Here is a 22,033-nt window from a genome sequence, read left to right as displayed (position 1 = left end):
TTAATTAAGCAAAGCGTGCATTTGAAATGATAACGCTTTAGAGGAACAGTGATGTTTGAAAGCAGGACCCAGTTAAAGCTGCTGTTCTCTGGACGAATTAGTCACAGTGACAGACAGAATGGACCAATCCTATCACACCATCTGATTTCCCCCCCCAACATTACGGCTGAGCAGTTACTGGATGCCAGACAAATCTCATCACAACAGTTGCTTAAACTAAATTTTGTCTGCACAGGTGAATACATACATACACACAGTGACCCAGTTAGTTAATCAGGACGCTAGGTCACCTTTTGGCTTCATTGCTAACACACCCCTCTAATTCTCTGTGTGTGGAAAACTGGGCTAAAACACAGTAGGTTAATGTCATGGCACAATTCACCTCTCTCTCTCTCTCTCACTCACTCACTCACTCACTCACTCACACACACACACACACACACACACACACACACACACACACACACACACACACACACACACACACACACACACACACACACACACACACAGAGACAGACAGACAGCTGTGTTGGATTTAGACCTGACCTTTCTACAGTGATTGATTGGTTTCCAGTTTACCCACTTTGTGTTTTGACCAATCAAAGGGCAGATCTGACTGTGAGAGAACAAAGAGAAACGTCAGCATCATTTCAAATTGGAGCAGAAACTGAAGTCAAATTTGGTCTTTTTACAGCTCCTTTTCTTTTGTTTGGTTGCAGTGTATTTATCAGCTCCTGACGACAGGACAACCAGAATGTGTATCAGTAAGGGTACCAGTTAAACGAGTGCATGTAGTAGTTTTACCACTATATCAACGGTTAGAGGTTGTAAAACAACCCAATACAAACACAAGCTTAAGCAGAGAAAACAGTTTGGACACAAAATTTTCTAGTACTGGTATCACTTAATTAAACTGTTGGTTCCTGTAGAAACCACTTAGGTACTATGTGACAATCATAAAGTCTATACTACTACCAATTTTACCAGTATAATTATCATATATTGCAGCAGTACAGTGACTGGTAGGAGGTGAGGAAGAAATAGAGGAAATGAGATGAGTGACTAAATATTAAAGGTTTATTGACCAATGAGCAAGTTTCTTCTGTTTCATGTTTAAAATTTTAAATGTACTGTGAACAAACTGGGAATTTACAACATATTTTATGTGTTACATAACAGTTTCTAATGAAAACCAGTTCATAAGGTTACATGAAAATAACATGAGAAGTGGACTTGAGTTCTGGGTCTGAAATATCTCTGGGATAAAAAGGATTTTTGTCTTGATTTGTTTTTCATGACCAAATATGACAAAGATCTACTTAGTTTTTGGACAAAAGGTGTACCAAATCAACCTGACAGCTGGCCAATCAGGTAACAGCAGCAGCAGAAAGCAGTGTGATTGGTCATTTTTTAATGCAGCTAATGTTTGTCAGTCGTATGGAGGCAGGGTCCTTCAGTGGAAACGGGTCATATAAACCAATGACCCACCAACTCAGACTCAAACATTGCACAAAAATCTGGTAGGTATTTACAGTTAAAACTACAACAAAACAAAAACAACTAATCTGCCGTGGAACAGGGAAGACTTTGTTTAGGACCACAGCTCAATGAGCAGGTTGCTACAGTGTGTGGTGATGTCACCGTTAGGACGGTGCATTTTTAAGCTTTAATTGGCAGCTTTGCGCTGTGATTAACTGCTAGAGCTCGGAGCATTAATAATCAAACTTCCGTTTGACATGGAACTCTTTTAGTATGTTGCTTCCAATCAAACCCAGCTTAATGTAACACTATTGTATATGTTGACATCACATCTGGAATCTGAGCAGACTGATGTCAGGATGGTGGGACATTACAGGTATAGAGAGTGTTAGACAGGTGAGATCAGTTGTAGACAGTGATTCAGTCCTAATTAGGCTCGTTATGGTCTCAGTTCATTAGGCATGTTAATAATGCCCTGAACTTTGACCATATCTAAACTGAGATGTCATACTGCACTGCAGTCCAAGATGTCACTGAGGTCTGATATTTGAACCTGTGTGTGGCTGCAGGATTGTGTCTGATCAATAAATGTTACAACAGGTTAAGGCCTGTTGAATAAATTCCAAATACATGAACAATTACAATACTATTACTACTAAATCAGGAACTACTACAGGTAGTACCAATAGTACCAGTAATACAACATCTACAAGTTAACAGTAAATAAGGTTTTACAGCAGTAACGAAACATTAAACACGTTGATAAAAAAAGAGTTCAGGTTTGATTCCGACCCCTACAGGTGGGACAGTCACCTTTTTTTTTTTTAAATGAGGATTCAGTTTCTGATTGTTTTCCAGAACCAGTTGAGTCTCATCCCCCCAGTTCAGATCCAGCAGAGGCCGAGACAGGTCCTCACCGGTCCTCTACAGTACACTGCTGTGTACACAGCCTTGCTTCAACAGTAAGAATATTCATAGTTTTAACAGCAAGAAATACTTATTAAAAAGAGGAAGCAGAGAAAGGTGGATGATGGGAGTAGTTTTTGATGTTTCACATGTCCATGTTGTTCTTTTTTCTTTTCTACTTTACAGCTCTTGCTCCTCTTCATCCTTTCATCCAATGAGCTCAAATTGATCTGACCATCCTGTAGGTCACAATGGATGCAGGTCTCAGAATAGCAGTGGAGGTTTGCTGAACGGTCTGTTCTCTATTGAAACAGAAAGTTGATTTAATTCAGCTTCTTCTTAGTGTCAACCTGAGACTTTATTGTGATTGTGAAAAGCTAAAAATCAAAGATTTCACGTGATTTAATTCATTCAGCTGAACAGAATAAGTGGTTACAGTTTGTAAACAAATAAAGTAAAAAATAAAAGTGCACACAATAGAAAAGCGTCTGTATGACACATGGCTACTCTGCGTCAGCTGTGATAAATGAATCTTATTATCATGTCAGTGTGGAGGAAACGCACAGAAAACACTGTTTAGTTCTGCTGTGTCAACTCGGATTGTTTACGGATTCAATTTCACAGTCCACACACACACTTTGTTTCAGCTTAGACATGAGGTTTCTCCTTCTTTGAGTTTGCAGCAGTTTGTTCTCATATTTCCAGCTTAGGTGATGCTGTAATTGTCTTGATTATATGTTTTTTTTTCAGTGTGTGACTGTTGTTACCGTGAGCTGCAGAGTTTTCCTGCTGTTTGTTTTCCCGTTCGCTCTCTGGAGTCACAGAGTCTGGAAACCAGCAGAGACACAGCGTTACCTGCTAAATCAAACCCTTCGCTCTGTGTCACTGCGTTCAGCAAAGAGAATGCTGTTTTCACTTCATTGTCACTCCTTAGCGAGTACCTGGTGGTGAAGACATCTGCTCAGGAAATCAGTAAATGTTTAAACTAATAAAGAGTAATCACCAAGTAACAAAGGTATCTGTTAGATATATATACTCAGTGTGTATTAAGGTTGACGGAAAAAACTTTACTGGATTTGTGCCGTGAACTGAATGTGTGTCTAACACAGTTACACAGACAATCCAGACACCTGAATTTGATCCATTGTTTTTTGTTACTTGAATAATCTTATTTTTTGTTAAACAGGTTGACAACTTGCAAAATTGAGAGTTAATATTTTATCAGACGAGACAATGGGGCAAATGTAGCTCAACTGTTACAAAGAGTTGTCCACTAACTGCAGGGTCAGATGTTCGATCCTGTATTTATTTACTGAGATAGCAGAAATACTACAGTATTACCGTGAAGCATAAATACTTATCACAGGTTGGGCTTAAAACCAGAGACTGAGATGATAAGCAGAAAAAAATAACATGCTGAATAAATGTGTATGTGACAGATTAATAAAACATCTGTTTTTTGACTTTACACTGTTGTATTTAACAAGCTAATTAATTCATGTACTGAGGGGCTTGAGTCACAAATATGTTTTGCAGCTTAAAATGCTGACATGAAATCAGTGAGTGAGGGGCCTTTGAATAGTTATTTTACCTTTTTGTTAGATCTAAATTAAATAGAATGGGACAAATTTAAAAGGAAAAGAAAATACACCTTGTTTAAATCAATTTGCTGATTTATCTGCTGATGTTTCATGCTATCAGCTACCAACCGGTGCAGAGACCTGTGTTTTGAATGTGTATTCCTAGTAAAATAACCTACTTTATACTGAAGTTTTAACAGTTTTTTAGCCAACTGGTTAAAATGCGACTCGAGTCCTCACCTCTGACGTACATTACAATTTATTTAGTCAAGATAAAAACAGACTTCGAGCAACAGGTCTTAAGTGTTCAGCTGAATTTTTCTAATCTCTGAAGCATTATCCCAGTACACCAGAGAGCAGTATTTGTAGTATCTTATCACCTGTCAGGGAGTCACAGTGTTTGAGCGCTCGTTCCACCTGCTCCCTCCTCCTAGACTCAAAGTCCAACGCCTCCTGCAGCTTCCTCTTCGCCTTCTTCTCCTTCTTCAGCCTCCTCTGGATTGACACTGTCCAGCACAAACAAAGTCAATGATGATGTTTGTGTTTCATTATTCTTATTTTAAAATAAGAATCAGCTTTACAGTGTTGTCTCTCTTTACTTTATAGAACCTGTCTCACCTCTAGTCTGCAGTTCGGAGCTCAGCTGTCTCTGCAGGGTCTGTCGGGCATCTCTCTCTCTCTCCAGCTCATGTTTTAACTCCTTCCTCTCCAGTTGGTTCTGTTTGTCCTGGGAACGAGCGCTCTCCACTGCCACCTTCAGGAGACCCTGAGACACACAAAGACATTTCTAAATTATCATCAGCACGTCATCATTTCTGTATTAATGTCTCCACATTAACGTTTTTATATTATTTCACCTGTATGTTGGTGAGCAGCGTCTCCATGGACGACAGACCCTCAGCCAATAGAAATGGAGTCAAGGCGGCGTTTGGGCAGTTGATTGACAACGACTGAGAGGTGAGCGGCATCTTCTCATAGGTTGGTTTGTGGAGGGGGAGGGGCAAAATGCTGTCATCTGCAGGTTAATTAAGCAGTCCAGTAATAAACTCCATCAATGCCTGTGACTGTTAGAGTCTTCAGAAATCACAGACTAAATATTTGTAATAAATGAAGAAACGTAAAAGATGTATTTCATTTTTCTCCCACAATGGAAGAAGTCCTCGATCTTACAAACAGGAATGAGAACAGTGGATCAGGACAAAGAGGCATGAATAAGGAAGTTAATGCACAGAGAGACAGAATTCATAAATAAAAAATCACAAGACCTCAGGAAATGTTACTGTACCATCTGGTCCTCTGTCCCCATAAACACAAACACACTCTTACCTTTTTCTTTCAACGCCCTTTTCATGTTTTCTCTCTCGGCGATCTCTCCATCTAATAGGTTTACATCAGAATAAAACATGTTGATCAGAGGAGTGTGTAGCTGCTGTTACAGTCAATAATAAGTGTGTGTGTCTTTATCTCTCTCATCTATAACCTTACACATCAGATCACTAACATTTCACTTCATAAAAACTCATCCCAGATCTCAAGGTCACGGTTTTAATTTGGTAACCAATACATGAGAGGGACAACCGGATGTGAAATAAAACTAAATAAACATGCATTTTTTTAAATGTATCATGCAAAAATGGGTCCATGTGCTTCTGTGTGCTGACCCAGCTCTGGTGTTTGTGCGGCAGGAGGAGGAGATAATGAGGATGATGAAGATGCTTTGGAAGGTGATTGGCTGGTTGGTTCCTGGGGCTGGAGCTCATCGCTAGGTGAGGGGCAGGGAGAGGGACTTCCTGTCAGACACTCCTCCTGGACACACTGTACAAAATTAGCATTAGCTCTGTTAGTATTCTCTCAGTTAGCATTAGCGATGTTACTTCTTACCTTGCTGTCGTCTGACTCCACCTGTGACATAGCCGCCATGTTCGCCATACTGCTCAGCTGACTCATCTGGTTCATCGCCATGGCAACGCTAGCGGGAGGAAGGCCGACAGGAAGCAGAGGGTGTGGCATAACCATAAAAGGAAGGTCAGACATACCTGAGGAGGTAATGGGAAAATATTAAGCAGTGAGGTGCTGCAATGCTATACTAAAAAGAATCAGGTGTCTAACCAGAAGACAGCTGTGACTCACGATTGGCCAATAGAGAGCTCTGTTGCTGCAGAGTGTTGAGATGGAGAGATGCTGAGCCAGAAGGTGGTGTTATGCCCGAGGCGGAAGAAGAAAGGAGACGCTGCTCCTTCTCCCAAGATCCTTCACTGGCTCCTGCAGGATGCAAGGACAGAGGGAGACAAGTGAGTTTTAAGGAGCCACTCCTATCTCCAACCCGATGAAGATGTCATACCTGTGTCCTCATTCTCTGACTCAGCTCCACTGTGATGTCGCTGATGCTCGCTGTTTCTATGGAAACCCATCATCAACCTCATCTTCTGCAGCTTCAGAGCCTCAGCCATCGCTGCTGCCGTCAGACCTGTAGATAGGAGCAGACGTCAACACACCTGATACAGGTGAGACAGGCTGCAGGTCTTCATGTTCCAGTATATTTCATTTGAGTTGAGCTCAAGCTGAATGGAGTAGATGTAGTAGCAATATAATCACAATCATATATTTATGTTTCAGAAACAGTCTCAATCAGCCTCATCAACAAAATTATAACATTCTGTAGATGAGTGATAAAAGACTGTTTTCCTCCAAATTACTGACTAAACTGTAATTTTATTACAACCATGCTGGTTTTCCATTGTTTTGAATAAGATGGATTGGGCCTAGACATAAAAATCAGTCAGAAGACCCCCTGGCCTTTCATGGCCCCAATTATTTGACCTTTGTATGTTATGTGTAAAGGTAGTTACAGTACAACTGTGTCTAAAAATTTATGTAAATTTTATATTTTGTAATGTTACATATGTACACAAATGCAACTGAAAGGCACAACACAAATTGTGATTCGAAACCTTACGACACAGGATCATATATTTATCAGTCCCTAATGAACAAGATGCATCACGATGTATGTACAGCACAGGTCAATGTCAGGATGTGTACAGGATTATTAATGTTCAAAGTTAATGCTCGTTCTAAATCAAATTTTTGTATATTTTATGGGTTTTTGTTTTCTATACATTTAAACTAAATGAGAAGTTGTGTTAAATTTGTCTTAGACACTAACAACAGCTTTTATTCTCGTTAAATAAATAATGTTTAATAAATGAAGCCCAGGACATTTATTCTGACGATTTCCTTTGATTTTTGTACATAAATGTTGTTTCTGTTAATCGAAGAGAACATGAAGAAGGTGATATCTGTTTTAAATGTCTGTTTCTTTATTCGAGAGAACACAAAGATGTTTTTCAGAAGTTGGTGATTGATCAATAATTAATAACTGGCTGGGTCAGTGTCTCTAGTGGCTGTCAGTGTCTCTCGACCACCTCTCTCTCCCTGCAGCCACTTGGCCCAATTAATCGCCTCTCCTCTAATTAATTCAATTAGAATTAACGAGGGAGTCTTCCTCCAAACGGACAGGGACATCCCCCTCATCCCTGCGGCTCGTTAAAAACCTCCTGATGAACAAAAACACGCGTTTTTTTCTTTTTGGTTCCTCAGTTTCCCTGCAGCCTTTTTACTTTTCATTTCTCAGCTTCAGAAACGGGAACATTTATCGTCAGGAGACTTTAGAACTGGCTTCAGATCAGTTTGATGTTTCTTCTCTGGGGGTGTCAGGTAACGAGGAATCCAGGACATGTTTAGCTTAACATAGTGCAAACACTGTTAGCAGGGGGCAGCTTGAAGCATCGAGACTGCTGCTCCTATAAGGTTGTAGGAATTCAAATCAACATATAATTTGTTCTCTTTAGTTGTGCCTCAGTTTCATTGATTCGGATCAATTCCTGATTCAGGGCTGCTTGTTGACATCAGCAACACAAGTGGTTTCAAATTGCAGGAGGCACAAAAGAGTGTTTTTATTTTCTGCAGTAAAGGTGGATCCGAAAACCTCATCCAGTCCTGTAATCATGCTTCAGTGGGTGCATGTCATCATTACACTTTTTATCAATGTTTTGTATTTTTACTGTGATTGTGTTTAAAAGTACCGGAGTACAGCTCCATCTCCTCAACAGTCTCACTCTGATCACACAAATGAAGAATTAACCTTCTTTCCTTGACTTTATTAAAAATCTGTGTCTGAAACCACACTCAAAATCATCATGACCTCATAAATATCACAGTATTTGTAATTGTGCAGTGAAGATATGGACCTGATCTAAACACAACTTAGGTGGTTTAACACTACATCAGCCTCTAACGTCCTGTAGTTGACCCAGTCTGAGGACAGAGCTGTTTTAAAGTGAGGACACAGAGATTTCAGTGTTTGCTGTATTAGGTAAAATATAATAGAACAATTTATTTGCTTGTGTGAGTGATTTTATTCATAGAGCTTTACTCAACACACACAATGCTTAAACACCGACCCAGAGTCGATCTGGTCAGTGATAGTTTAAACCAGATTAAAGCAGGTAGACTGGGTCCAACCTGTGACACACTGAACCATCAGTGTTTCTTTATTTCCAACATAGTGAGACACGCTCTAATAAAACCATCAGCTGATCCCACATCAGACTCAGGGTCACATTCTGTTCATTCAGTGAATCTGTCAGATCACCAGTTTAATAAACGCCATCACTGTGAAACACGACAGAGGGGAAACCAGCTTTAAGACAGACGTTAGAGTATCAGGACTAAAAAGGTCTTTTACTCGGAAGAAGTCGTGTTTCCATCACACAAGTTGCACACAAATATGTTACTATCGGAATAATTTCTCAGGCCACAGATTTTAATACAGAATCTGTGAGCTGGTGAAAACACAAACAAGAAATGTTATGCTACACTGCTCTGACACACACACACACACGTCAGTTTGATAAATCCATCATGTTTCTGTTTAAATTACTATCAGTGAAACTGGAACTAAACTGTTTAGTGTTTGTTCATCGGAATAAAAACATGTAAATTCACACATTTATCAAACACAATAAATTAATTTGTCATTCCCACAATTTTAGTGTTGAAAATGTTAAATATGTAAGAGTGTAGACGTGATTTCTGTCTGGGATAGACAAACAGCTACGTATCAGTCAAAAGGGATGATTTTAGATGAATAACTGCTTATTTTATTATTTTATATAATCAATCATTATTTTCAGGCAGGTTTGATGTTTGTCATATATCACAGGAAACTGAAACTGTAACTTTGATCTGTGAGAAAAACCTTTATAGGCAGATGAATTAACTGATCATAAAAATAAATCATGAGTTTTACCTGAAATCAACTTTAGAAATAAACAGAAAAGAATGTGTGGAGCATAGAGCTCAAATATGTAAATTTTTACAATAAAATATCAGCTTCAAAATTTATTAATGCTCTACTGACCTGTAATAAGGTTAATAGCGCACTTTCATGGTGACAGCAGGTCTGTATGTTTAGATACTGCAGTACAGAACTTTGGAGTCCAATCCTGGAGACTTAGACAGTGTAGATCTGTAGTTTTACAATCCATTCATCCATGCAGTAGGTCCACAGGCTTTCTTAGCATTATTAATACCCAAAAATTCACAAATTATTTAAGACTGTAATTTAATGAGAAAGCGAGGATGAGAAAGTGGAGACATAGTAAATATCAGATCGTCACACAGAAGCTGAGCTGCTGTTCTTGCTGTTAGAACAAGAAGTGAGAACTTATTAGCTGCTCACTATGTTCTATGGTGTTAGTGAAGGTTTAGATAATCCACACATGCTGGCAGAGGTTAAGCAAATGTAGCAAAGCTTCTGTTTATCACACTAACAGGAAACAGGAAGTGGTAAGCGGTGCTCTGTGTTGGTCACTGTATGACGTCAGCTGTTTGTCAGGGTAAATTAAGGTTTGTACGGTTATTTTAGATGGACAGCTGCACAGCTACAAAACTGAACATGAACATTTACTTCACGCTGAGTTTGACTTATCACATTACATTGGACAAAGGCTGTTACAGACCTGGGATTAAGTCAAAGTATAACCATTGCATTGCTCTTACCTTTAATGTGACAATAATTAGAACTAAAAACATTGTCGCTTCAGTAAACAAATGCACATGTGCTTCTGCTCATGAGGAGAATCAAACTACGGCTGCCAGTTACACCACATGTGTGAATGTGAATCACACGCGGCAACAGTAGGAGGAAAAATTGCACCAAAGAAATTTCTCTCCTACCGTAGTTGGACACTCTGGACGTTGATACAAAGATATTTATCTCCCTTTTATTCCTCCTGTGACTAAAATCTTAAAACAACGTGTGATGAAAATGTGCAAAATTAGTTCAACACCTGTCATTATTAGGAAGCAACAGCATCATCTCACATTAAAGTCACAATTGTGTCAACGGGAATATGCTGGGATCTCTGAATAAAAAGGTCTGTTTGTTCTGAGACTCCACGACTGAAAAACAACAAGACTCTATCTTCAGTTTATTCTCAAGCTTCACAACGTGTGTGTTAATAATTCTTGTGTTCGTTTGATCTCTTTGTCTCTGACCTTGGTCAAGAAATGTGGCAGTTTAAGTATTTTTTAATAAAACCCAGAGTGTATTTGATTCACTCTGTGTGTGTGTGTGTTTTCATTAAGCTGTCACAGCTGTCAGGAGGTGACAGAGGTGAGACCATTGGTATGTGGTTCCTCCTCCGTGAGTAGTCAAGTGTCTCGCTGGGTTAAAACACAAACATTAAAGACTCGACCGTTTCATGTTTAAAGGTTGATTAAAAACCTTTCCTCAGTCTGTCCTAAACTATCCTCACTGAGGAAACCTGAACTGTTTCTGGTGAGATGTTGACAACATGGACACACAAAACAAACGATGTAAAGTCACCATCGTGGACCATCAAGGACCAAAAAGATAAAAAACACGTAAATAAAAATTTAAAGTGGCCACAAACACACAAACTAAGTACAATAGATCAAAAGGAAGTCGAAATAGACACAAAATACAAAACATGCAAAGCATGATTTGGTGTGGGTCTGTTTATCTGTCATTACAGATGTGATGCTATCAGTGCGTGGAAACCGTCCAATCAGAGGCAGCTGTGTGTGTGATGTCACTAAAGAAGATTTTCTGTCTTTGCTTTTCGAAAACCATCGAGCTTTCTAAAGCTCATCATCACGTTGCCTGAAGAAATGCGTGCACACACACGCACACAGCTCGGGGTGAGACTCCAATCTGTCAGTCATCCTGACATCTGCTAATTAAGCTGCTAATTTTAGCTCTATTCACTGTCAGTGGGAGCGGTAACACACTGCAATGGTTCAGTTCTTCACTGAGCATTCAGGAGTCAGAGCTGCCTGACAGACTACACTCAGGGTAAAAACCATCAGTTTACTGAGCAAACACTAAAAAATGGATTAATACATGTTGCTGCTGCACACCTTTTTATCCTCTTTACTCGACATCAACTGATGTCAAAGAAATCAATCCTTCATCAGGATATTTGTTTGTTTCAGTGGTCTGATGTACAACTTTCACGCACACTGCTAAATAAGAAGAAATGTACTTTGAGAAATTTTAACATAACAAACATTTGACAGGTACTGGCACTGGTTTTTGTACCAGAATAATAGGGGACATTTGTTCCACTACATCTCCAGGGGAAACTCAGGTGACATCACTCACCAACTACCAATTTAGAACGGACTGACCAACCTAGACTAGAAGAGATTTGGAAGAGATCCATTCCAGACACGGTCCTGATGTGGGTCCACTGTTCAATTGGTGGTTTAACTCACCTGTCTGAGACAACAGGGCAGGACCTAGTAGACCATGTGGAAGGAGCCTGGATCCATCAGTCATTGTGGTCAAGGCCAGTGTCCGTTTAGGGGGACGACCTGGTCGAGAGCTGAGAGAAAACATGAAAAACACTTGTAAAACATGTTAGCCACCTTAAAAGACTGGACTCTACCTTATATAATAAGATAATATAATATTTTATTGATCCCACAATGGGGAATTGTGGGGAATTCCACTGTTCCAGCAGCAAAAAGATGAGCACCAGATATTGCACCACACTTTAAATCAAAGATATTTCCCCTCACCTAAAATAATGTTCCGCAAGAGCTTAAAAAAACAGACACAAAAGTTACTCCCATTATAACCATAAACATAACAAACACACAAAAAGTTGCTCCCATTTGTGTCTCACTCTATTGATGTGTTTTACAGTCTGATAGCTGCGATTGTGCTGAAGGAGCTGCTCAGAGCCTCCACAATGTGGTTCAGGGGGTGGGAGTTGTTATCCATGATGGATGTCAGTTTGGCCAACATCCTTCTGTCTGCCCCCTCTTCGACGGATTCTATTTGACAGCCCAGGACAATGCTAGCTCTCTTAACCGGATTATTTCTTCCTGTTTCTGTCCATACTGCCACCACCCCCCCCAACACACAACGCTGTAGACAATTGCAGAGGCCACCACAGTAAAATAGAAAGTTTGGAGAAATGCCCTCCCACCAAAGGACCTCATTCTCCTCTGCATGTGGAGAAGACTCTGGCCCCTCCTCTACAGGTCATCAGTGTTGTTGGGGTTCAGATGTTGTTGTTTTTTTTCACACCAGTCAACAAAGTCAGTGATGGCTTCCCTGTATTCCTGCTCATTTCCCTCAGACACACAGACAACGATGGCAAAGTCATCTGCAAACTTTGGCAGGTGACAGTGGGTCGTTCCTGGGTGAACAGAAAAGATGTCCCCGGGGGGCCCCCATGCTACAGACCACCACATCTGACAAAACAGTTGTATAGTCTCATGTACTGTGGTCTGTCAGTGAGGTAGTGATGCTCAGTTTGAATATTTTAAGTTCATTTTCCGCATCTCTCTGCAGAGGTTTTTAAGTGTCAGTGTCGATTGTCGGGAACAAATACAGTGACCTAAAATATCACATTGATATATTCAATGCTTTTTTTAAATGTAGATGTTCAGTTTGACTTTGCAGAGGACAGTGACACACTGCAAAAACAAAGTTAAATTTCAAATTTCTGAATAAAACAAAACTTTTAGCACTATTTTTTTTATAACAGATTAAATAAAACATTTATTTATGATCTGTAAATGAGTGAATCTGCATTTTGACTAAAGTGAAAACCTTTAAATAAATCAAAATAAAATCAATATTATACAAATTAGAGTTAAATAAATCTAATGAAAAATAACAAGAGTCAGTTCAGATTTGTTTCTAAAATGTTTCAGCTTTACAGCTCTTTTATTGTTTGTAAGAGCAAAGTAATTAATAATAAAACGAGGCAAAGGATGGGAAAACATTGTTGTTCATAAAATAAATAAAAACGTTTTAATAAGATAAAAATGTAAATAAAAATTTAAAAGTCTAGTTTTTACTGAAAACTGTAGCTATATCAATGGAGTGTGGTATGAGCAGTGATGAAAGAAGTACTCAGATCCAAGTGTAGAAGCACTACATACAAATAAAATACTCCATGTAAAACGCAAGTAAAAGTACAAGAGCACTAGGATGAAAATTTTAAATTATCAAACGTAGTATTTCCTATCTGCAGTAATCACATTTTTTAAAGGCTTTCATGTTTCTGTCCACACCTGCTGGTTGCCACAGTTACCACACCTGCTAAAAGCTGCTGCCTCAGCTGTTTCACACAGTCTCTGGGGTGAGACACAGGTCAAACTTTGACTGACAGGTCTACACACAGTAAATTAAATTCTTCAGTTCAGAAACAGAGTTTAGTATAATACTTTTTGGAGGGGGGGGAGTTCAACAGAGACCACCAGAGTCTGACAGCTTCTGGCGCCTGTTTGCTCGGACACTTTGTCCACATTAAACCAGGTTCTTTCTAAAACCCCAGCTGTCTCAGGATGGTTCTGAATTTCCCTCTCATCACATTAAAACTGCTGACTCTGCCCCTGCAGACCAGGCCCTGGAGCACAGTCTCCCCTCGTTTTCCCATGACTCTCCTCATGTCACTACAGACCCACGAATCCTCCTACAGTTGAAAGCCAGCTTCTGGGATTTTCTTAGTGGTTCTGTGAACCTATTACTTTCAACAGCCTCAGCTCCTGATTGGGGAACTGTCCTGCAGAGGCTCAGGTGCCCTCGGTAGGCTCACGTGCCGCTCTTCATCCACAAAACCAGGGTTTGTTTTTTCTCCATCCAGTCTTCCCAGTGAATTCGAACAGGACTACCCAGATGTTAGCATCATGCCTGAGTATGGTTGTGGATCTCTGGGAGCTGCCTCCCTACATTGACTTTCAGCTGCCAGTCCTGTACAGGGGTCTGAGCTAGAACCTAAGGTGGGACTGGGGTTTCCTGCAGTGATACAGTGCCTGGAAGTTGGTTATGGATTCCTGCCTAGATGGCGTTTGCTACTTCCCTCAGTGTCATGTTGCTGACGGTTATGGTAAATGATCTGCCCTTATATAGCACTTTTCTACCTATTGGCCCTCAAAGCACCTTACCCTGCTTCTTATTCATTCATTCACACTCACAATCAAACACACTCTCACACCGATGGGAGAGCTACTATGCAGCTGGCCAATGCTCACGGGGAGCAGAATGATACCTTCAGTCACAGTTTTAAGTCTCTGCACTAGTGATGTCTGTGGCAGCTGGAGACACTATGTCCTCTGTGCTGGTTTTTATCACAGCACAGGAACAACTTTGTGAACTTGTCTTCATCCACTTGAATTCATGGATGAACTGATTAGACTGAGCCTGGACAGACATGCAGGTAACCTGCAACATGCCTGAGGTGGTGAAATTTTATTTTCAAAGTGATGAATTCAGAGCTTTAGATGGTTCAGTGCAGAGCAGAGCTGGGAAATAAGGCAAATAATCCATAACTGTAATTTCTCCATATGAGCATGTGTTGATAATAATCACCATATAATTCAAGTCATTTTTCTTTATTTAAAGATGCTGATGAACCTTTGGAACAAAAGTAATTTGTTATTGTTGCTGCTACAACATCTGCTGTATCCTTTGCATTTCAGCTGGTGGAACTGAGTCAGTGTGTTTCCTCCCTTTGTTTTTCACTCTGTGTGTTTCCATTTTCCTCATGGGGCGGTGAATTAATGGTCCACTAAAGGCACACAGATTGGCAAGGGCAGAGCCAGAGAAGAGGCTATTTGATTGGCGACCCCAGCTGCCACCTTGCCAGAGTGATAAGGTGGAAGGTTCCTGCTGTAGAAATTCCAGTGCAAGAACTGGCCAGATCTGAAGCTGAAATAAATCAGTATCATTAAATAGATAAAATGCAAGTATTATCTCCATTTAGGATGGTTTAATATCTTCTGTCACAATAGAATTTTATAGGATTTGTAACTAGGCAGATTGTCCCTGCAAAGGATGGATTTTTACCTGTTTATTATTATTTGTTTATGACCATTTGGAGCTAAAAAGTTAAGTGACCCCCAAATAAATAAATTCTCCATGGGCTTCTGATCATGGGGAGGAATTTGTTATATTTCCTATATACAATATGACGATACGGTGTCAAACATATGTACTGCAAACTTCTGCTGAAACTACAGTTTATTTTATACATTTTCAGTAAACAACACACATGTATCACACACATGCTTATCATAATCAGTTTAATAAGAATCAGACGATTAAAGCTGATTAACACAAACAGCCTGTTCACATTAAAGCTGTGATTTCCTCACTGTCAGTCCTGATTTAACACTTGTCACACACACACACACTCAGCCTGTTTAATCCATAATTACATGAAGCTCATTTGCATAATTTGATCATTGGCAGAAACATTTAGATTCACATTCAGCTGTAATCGAGCTCAGTGTGATTAAACACCTAGAGGCCACACGCACACACACATACACACACTAATCTGAGTTTAACAAACTCTTCACCAGCTGCAATAATCCAATAATTAAATAAACATTATTCTGCATAATCACTTCTAACAACATTTCACTAATGACACTTTTTTACATTTAATGAAGTAACATGGTGAATGCAAGACTTTTACCACTAATAAAGAACTGAGACCCTGGAGGATTTACCTGGGACCTCAGCTTCCCTTAGAGCCATGATGCTACGTAGAGGAGAAGCACAAAGATTTTTGACACATATTTTAATATTATTATTTCATGTCCATGTGACCAAAAAACTAAGCTGGAAATAGTTCTCCTCAATAAATTTGAAATAGTTTTAAATTTGATTTAAGAAAAATGCAGTCAATCTCAGATAGATTTAAAAAAATAGATGGTTTAGTGACAAATGTCCCTAATCATTAAATATTTTCTTTGATTTCTCCCTGTTTTAAAGTTTGTGCAGATTTAAATCAGATAAGATGAGTTTAGGATCAACATTAAATGATTTATTCTATTGTTGTGGTTTTTCACACTGAGGCAGAAATAAGCGTTTTTTTAATAACCATCTTTGTGCATGTTTACATTTTTTTCTTAGTTTCCTTCCACACCAGCAACTCGATCCAAACCCAAACTTTCCTTTTAATTTTTTACATATGTTTATAGTTCTTGGAAAAATTGAACCATAGACTGACAATAAACCAATACATGATATTTGTTCAAACATCATCAATCAGAAACTGTTCTGATAATCAATTAGTTATAATGACAAGTTTAATATACAAACTGCATCTCCATGTGTCGCATTTCTTGTTTTCTTCAAAATAATTTCTTTGGCTTTAGGACAAAACTGCATATTATATTAAATATATATATTTAATATTTTATGCTATGTTATGTTAATATTTTAACATAAAATGTGTAATTTAGTTAATCTTTCTTTGGTCTGTTTACTGATTTGATTTGTTGCTGATTAGTATTAGCAGATAGTCTCTGAGTGAACAAGATGTTTTTATTTAAACATGCTGCGCCACATGTTTGTATTACAGGCTGATTTCAGTGTTTTACTCTTCAAGATAATAATGTTTGACTTAATTCTGTCCATGTTTCACGAGAAAGTGAGCAAGAATGAAAGGAAAGATGTTGGTCAGACCAGCGATGTTGTTCGCCTTAGAGACAGTGGCACTGAAGAAAAGACAGGAGGCAGAGCTGGAGGTAGCAGAGCTTAAGATGTTGAGGTTGTCTTTGCGAGTAACGAGGATGGACAGGATCAGGAATGAGGACATCAGAGGGACAGCTCATGTTAGATGTTTTGGAGATAAAGTCAGAGAGGCCAGATTGAGGTGGTTTGGACATGTTCAGAGGAGAAACTGTGAATATATCGGTAGAAGGATGCTGAGGTCGGAGCTGCCAGGCAAGAGGTCTAGAGGAAGACCAAAGAGGAGATTTATGGATGTAGTGAGGGAGGACATGAAGTTAGTTGGTGTGAGTGAAGAGGATGCAGAGGACATGGTTAGATGGAGGCACATGAGTCACTGTAGTGACCCCTGAAAGGGAAAAGCCCAAAAGACAAGTAGAAGGTTCATGAAAAAGTGAATGATTCTTTTTTCATAATGGGAAATGAAAGACGTGTTGTGTGTTGGACACACTCTGGTTCCAATGCTCCTCAGTTAAATATGATTTAAATATTTCAATGAGAAATTAAGAGAAATTGACTCTTATTGTCTAAATAATTTAAACTTTAATTTTAACTAATTTTAAAATTGATCATCATCACAAATCACATTAAATGATTTTCTGTGCTTGAGGAAACTAATTAAAAATCACTTGTTCTTGATAAAACAAACCAGAAATTTTCTGCATTCCTTATATTCTCCCTCACTGTCCTAAAAACCAGAGTCGCCCCCCCAGCGGACTGTCCCGGCTCACCTGGCGTTGGTGCAGTCCCGGTACAGGGTCTCGAAGTCGGCTCTGGTGATGAGTTTGCAGCGGTTCACTCCGGGCTGTATGGCACCGAGCCCCCGCAGGACACGGACCTGCTCCACGGTGCAGACAACCGGGCTAATGTCCAGCCGCTTCAGCTTGGTGTAGACGGTGTGGAGCCCACCCACCAAGTGCTTCAGGAACAGCTCAAACACCTGCGGCAGGCAGATCAGCTCCACGCCGTTCACCGTAAACGACGCCACCTTCACCCCGTGGACCTCCACCATCCTACAGTCGGTGTGCGGAGGAGCGCCGCCGCCGCCGCCGCCGCCGCCGCCTCCACCGCCGCAAGCGCCTCCGCTCGTCCCGTTTACACAAACCGGGACTCTGCCGCTCCCGCCGCTCAGGAAGGTTCCGGACAGGCGACCTACGGGGAGGCGCGGAGAACTATCCGGGTTCGGAGCGCCGTAAGACGTGTCGGAGTGAAAGAGCGGATCGGTAGGTGGAGTTGAAGTCCGGGACAGAGGGGCGCTGGAGGAGCCCGCCATGTTGGAAGAAGAAAAGTGACTTTATTTCCTCTTTCTTCTTCTGTCTCCGTCTGGGGGTTTCCCGCGTCTGCGTCTGTTCCCGCCACGGACCCCCCCCTCGACTACACCTGCCTTCCTTCACCTCCCTCTCTCTCTCTCTCTCTCTCTCTGTTGTCCACCTGCCACTCTCCACCCCCCTCCCCTCTCTCTTTCTTTCTTTCTCTCTCTGTTCTCCACCTGCCTCTCTCTCTCTCTCTCTCTCTCTCTCTCTCTCTTTCTGATCAACACCTGCCTCTCTCCACCTCAGAAGAATTCTTGTGGACTAATAAACTGTCCTCCATGTCTCCGCCGTTGTAGTTTTTGTCAAACACTGTATCGTTTCATAGTTTCAGCCGTTAAACAGTAACTTAATTGAGACCATGTAAAACCAGTTGTGGAGTAAATGTACTGAGTTACTTTCTGCCTCTGTACCTTTTGCTTGTAATCAATAGATCAGTGTGTATTTAAATCATTGACATTCATCATGATGACTGAACTGGTTCACGTTCATTCTATGGTTTTTGCTGTTTCCAATTATGATTATAAATTCATGTAATTTTAATCTGCTGCACAGAGACTGAAGGAAACTCCAGCTCATACATCAGCTGAGTTTCAAATAAAAGCATCAAATTAACCTTTACAGAGCAGATTGAATGTCAGCAGAGACCTGAATATATCACATCCTGCTGAAACATCTGCTTAATCTGTACATGGCAACAGGTAGAGCTCTTCTTCATATCAGGGTTTGAGCGGTAATAAAGAGGTCCACATACCACACAGTACTACGGAACAAACATCGACCTGATCTTAAATGCTTCTTCTCCCTTCAGATTAAACTCATAATCTGTTACATAGAAAATTTGTTTAGTCAGCACCAAACTCCACTCTGAATTTCCCCTCGTTCAAGGTTGTTTCTCTCTCCGTCCCCAGGGTTTTCTGAACGAGCTGTAAACGGTTTGGCAGTTGATCAGTGGCGTCCTATCAGCACATGGCTCTCGTTAACACCTCGCACTAACGAGCTACAAAAGTCTGTTTAATGTCAGGAACAGAAGAGACGCCAGGAAAGATTTCACAGAAGAACACTTTCTTTGCTGTTTGAACACTCTTCAAACATTTTCAGCATCAGAGCGATCTGCTGCAGACACAGAGTACTGTTACTTATTGTGACAGTGTAATCAGAGTATTTTCATATGATCTGATTACTTCTTCAGGTGACAGTGACGGATGTGTGTTTCTTTGTAATAAATCCTGAATAGAAGGTCAGTGAATATGATCAGTTTGGTCCCCACATGATCATGTTTCAGATGTTGATGTTCTCCTCAGGAGTAACTAATAACTTTGGTTATTCTTTGACTTTTCCTTTAGCACCACCATCAGGTCAGTGTTTTAGGATTTGAAGAGAAATATCTCATCAGCTGCAGGACGTGAGCTAGAGGCGGAGACATGGAGGACAGTTTATAACCATCTGGTCTTTTTAAGATGACCAAGGAAGAAACAAAAGGAAACAATCTGTGTTTTTGGCTGCACATCACTGACTCTGTGAGTGTTTGTGGTTTTCTTGTGAACACAAACTTTTTGGTTTTCATACCGTTGTTGTGGGGACATTTTGCTGGAAGCCTGTTTGAGGGTTAAGACTTGGTTTTAGGGTTAGGACTGGGTTTAGGTTACAGAGGCTAGAGAATGTGTGATATCCAAACTAGAATAGAAATGTGAATGTGTGTGTGTGTGTGGAGGACTTGGCCAAGCTACAGAGCACCACAGAAGAAGAAGCAGCTGTTGCCAAACCTCCAGCAGTGTCTCAGTGATCAGACAGCAGTGGATTGTCTGATGTTTAGACTCTGACTGTCTCAGCTTCATTTGTGTAGATGTCTTCACAGTTTCCTATATATGCACAGAGACACAGTAACACTGTGTACAAAGGTGTAGGTGTGGTTATTTTATATTTGTGAATGGGTGTTTCCTCATGTTCATAACCACTATACGCGAACTCTGCTGCTCGACCAAACTGTGGCTAAAACACACATTGATGGAGTACCTCGTATTTCAATAAGCTACCAATTGTGTGTTAAGTTTTGAAATGTGGTCACATGTTGGAGCAGGAGTCAGATCTGGAATCTGAGGGTGGAGATGACCACTGTCAATGTTACTGTGGTTGTGAAAGCCATTTTTTGGGAAGAGCCGAGAACAGATCGAAACACTGGAGCGAAGATGTTTCTGTCCCTGTTGGTACGTGTGTTTTTTTTAGGTGAAAACAAAGACTGGAAAAACATTTTGTTGTAACCTGCACCTGCTCCATTCAGATGCAGATGGACACTGAGTCTTGTCCTGCAGTGCCGTTTCTCCTGTATTGCGCGCTTGTGAAATGGTTCTTAGATTATTCCAGTGTAAATATCTGCACGTTCCTCCTTGCTCCAGATCATGGACTGCATCAGCCTGTTGCTGATTGGCTGAAGATCCTCCTGAATATCTCAAGATCAAGGACGCTGTAGTCACAGTTCAGGCCTTATGCATCATGTGTGCTATTTGTAATATTTTGAAACAGTGACAAACAAGAGAAGTGACTTTAAATGTACAAAATAAGTGCAGCAGCTGCTCAGTGTGGTTTGCTGTATGGGACTACTATATGGTTACTGACAACGAGGAGAAGAAAGTGATTGAGAAACGGCTTCTCCAGATTTAGGCAGGGCAAAATCCAGAACTACAGAACTCGGCAGTTTATAGGGAATTATCTGCAGCGCTAAGCTGTCCAGGAGGAGCCACAGTTTCCCCTTTCAGTGACACATAAGGTGCAAACACAATAAACGTCAGTGTTGTTCTGAAACTCTAATGTTAGTGTTTGCTTTATGCTGTAATGTGACCTTTTTATATTCAACTAACAAGCTGCATTTTTTGTTTGTGCTCATTAGAGAACCTTTGAGTTAATTAGGATTTGACAGCGAAATCCTAACGCCCTGTTTTTAAATTAACTTTATTGCAGTCATGGTTTAAAATGTTTTGTTCCCTTTTACTTCTTTTATTTGTTACCGCCCTTTATCTTTTTTGTTTTATCTTATTCTGCTTTGCACATCTTTATTATTTTAAATTGAATGTTGTCATAATAATGTAAATTGATCGTTTTCTCTTAGCCTGGTGCTGGCTGTGTGTGTACATCTCTACAGAGAAAATCATTGATTGTGCATGTGAGTCTGTAAAAATGTGAACTTTATAAAACCCAGAGGGAAAAAACTTTGCCTTGTTATAGCTGCTTTTTGCCCCAAAAGAAAGAAAGGAACCACACCAATGTACAATGAAAAGATTCATACTTTATTAATAAAGGACTTAATACATGATTTTGAAAAAATTACCTATAGAAATGCAGAAATGCTGCTTAAATTTGCAAATGTGACTACTACATAACTGTGTACAGTATTTTTACTTTAGTTGTGCATGTGACTTTCTAAATGGCCCTTACTCTGGTAGTAAGTATATTTGATTATAGAATATGCTAAGATGGAGACTGCTGCAGCAGTAACACCCCTCATCAGTAATGTACAGCAGCCCTCTGCTCAGCACCAGCAGGAAACTTTGCCTACAGACCTACTGACAAAAATCATTTTGGGGTAATTTTTTTTATATATATGACATAAACGCATGAACCATTTTTAAAATATTAGTATTTTAAAAAATGTTTTATATGTTTGATAATTATTATCGTCGCCGTCACGTGAC

General features: G+C 40.1%; 1 protein-coding gene across 4 annotated transcripts; it reads right to left on the bottom strand.

The window, feature by feature from the left end:
• Positions 1-882: 882 nt before the first annotated feature.
• LOC137107869 (dachshund homolog 2-like) lies at positions 883-18,482 on the bottom strand. Of its 4 annotated transcripts, none has more exons than XM_067491961.1 (12): positions 17,766-18,482; positions 11,772-11,881; positions 6,310-6,435; positions 6,099-6,230; positions 5,850-6,004; positions 5,630-5,783; positions 5,295-5,345; positions 4,826-4,983; positions 4,587-4,734; positions 4,349-4,474; positions 3,156-3,215; positions 883-2,690 (listed from the first exon to the last, which is right to left on the bottom strand). In XM_067491961.1, the coding sequence occupies exons 1-12, from the start codon at positions 18,305-18,307 to the stop codon at positions 2,653-2,655; spliced, it is 1,800 nt and encodes a 599-aa protein (XP_067348062.1). In that variant the 5' UTR covers positions 18,308-18,482; the 3' UTR covers positions 883-2,652. The 4 variants fall into 4 exon arrangements, with proteins under 4 accessions (XP_067348062.1, XP_067348063.1, XP_067348064.1 ...); XM_067491962.1 differs by having other exon boundaries at positions 5,630-5,774; XM_067491963.1 differs by lacking the exon at positions 3,156-3,215.
• Between the last annotated feature and the right edge of the window lie 3,551 nt (positions 18,483-22,033).

The sequence above is a fragment of the Channa argus genome, chromosome 22 (assembly GCF_033026475.1).
Source record: "Channa argus isolate prfri chromosome 22, Channa argus male v1.0, whole genome shotgun sequence".
Taxonomy (NCBI): Eukaryota; Metazoa; Chordata; class Actinopteri; order Anabantiformes; family Channidae; genus Channa; species Channa argus.
This window is presented reverse-complemented; position numbering and strand designations above follow the sequence as displayed.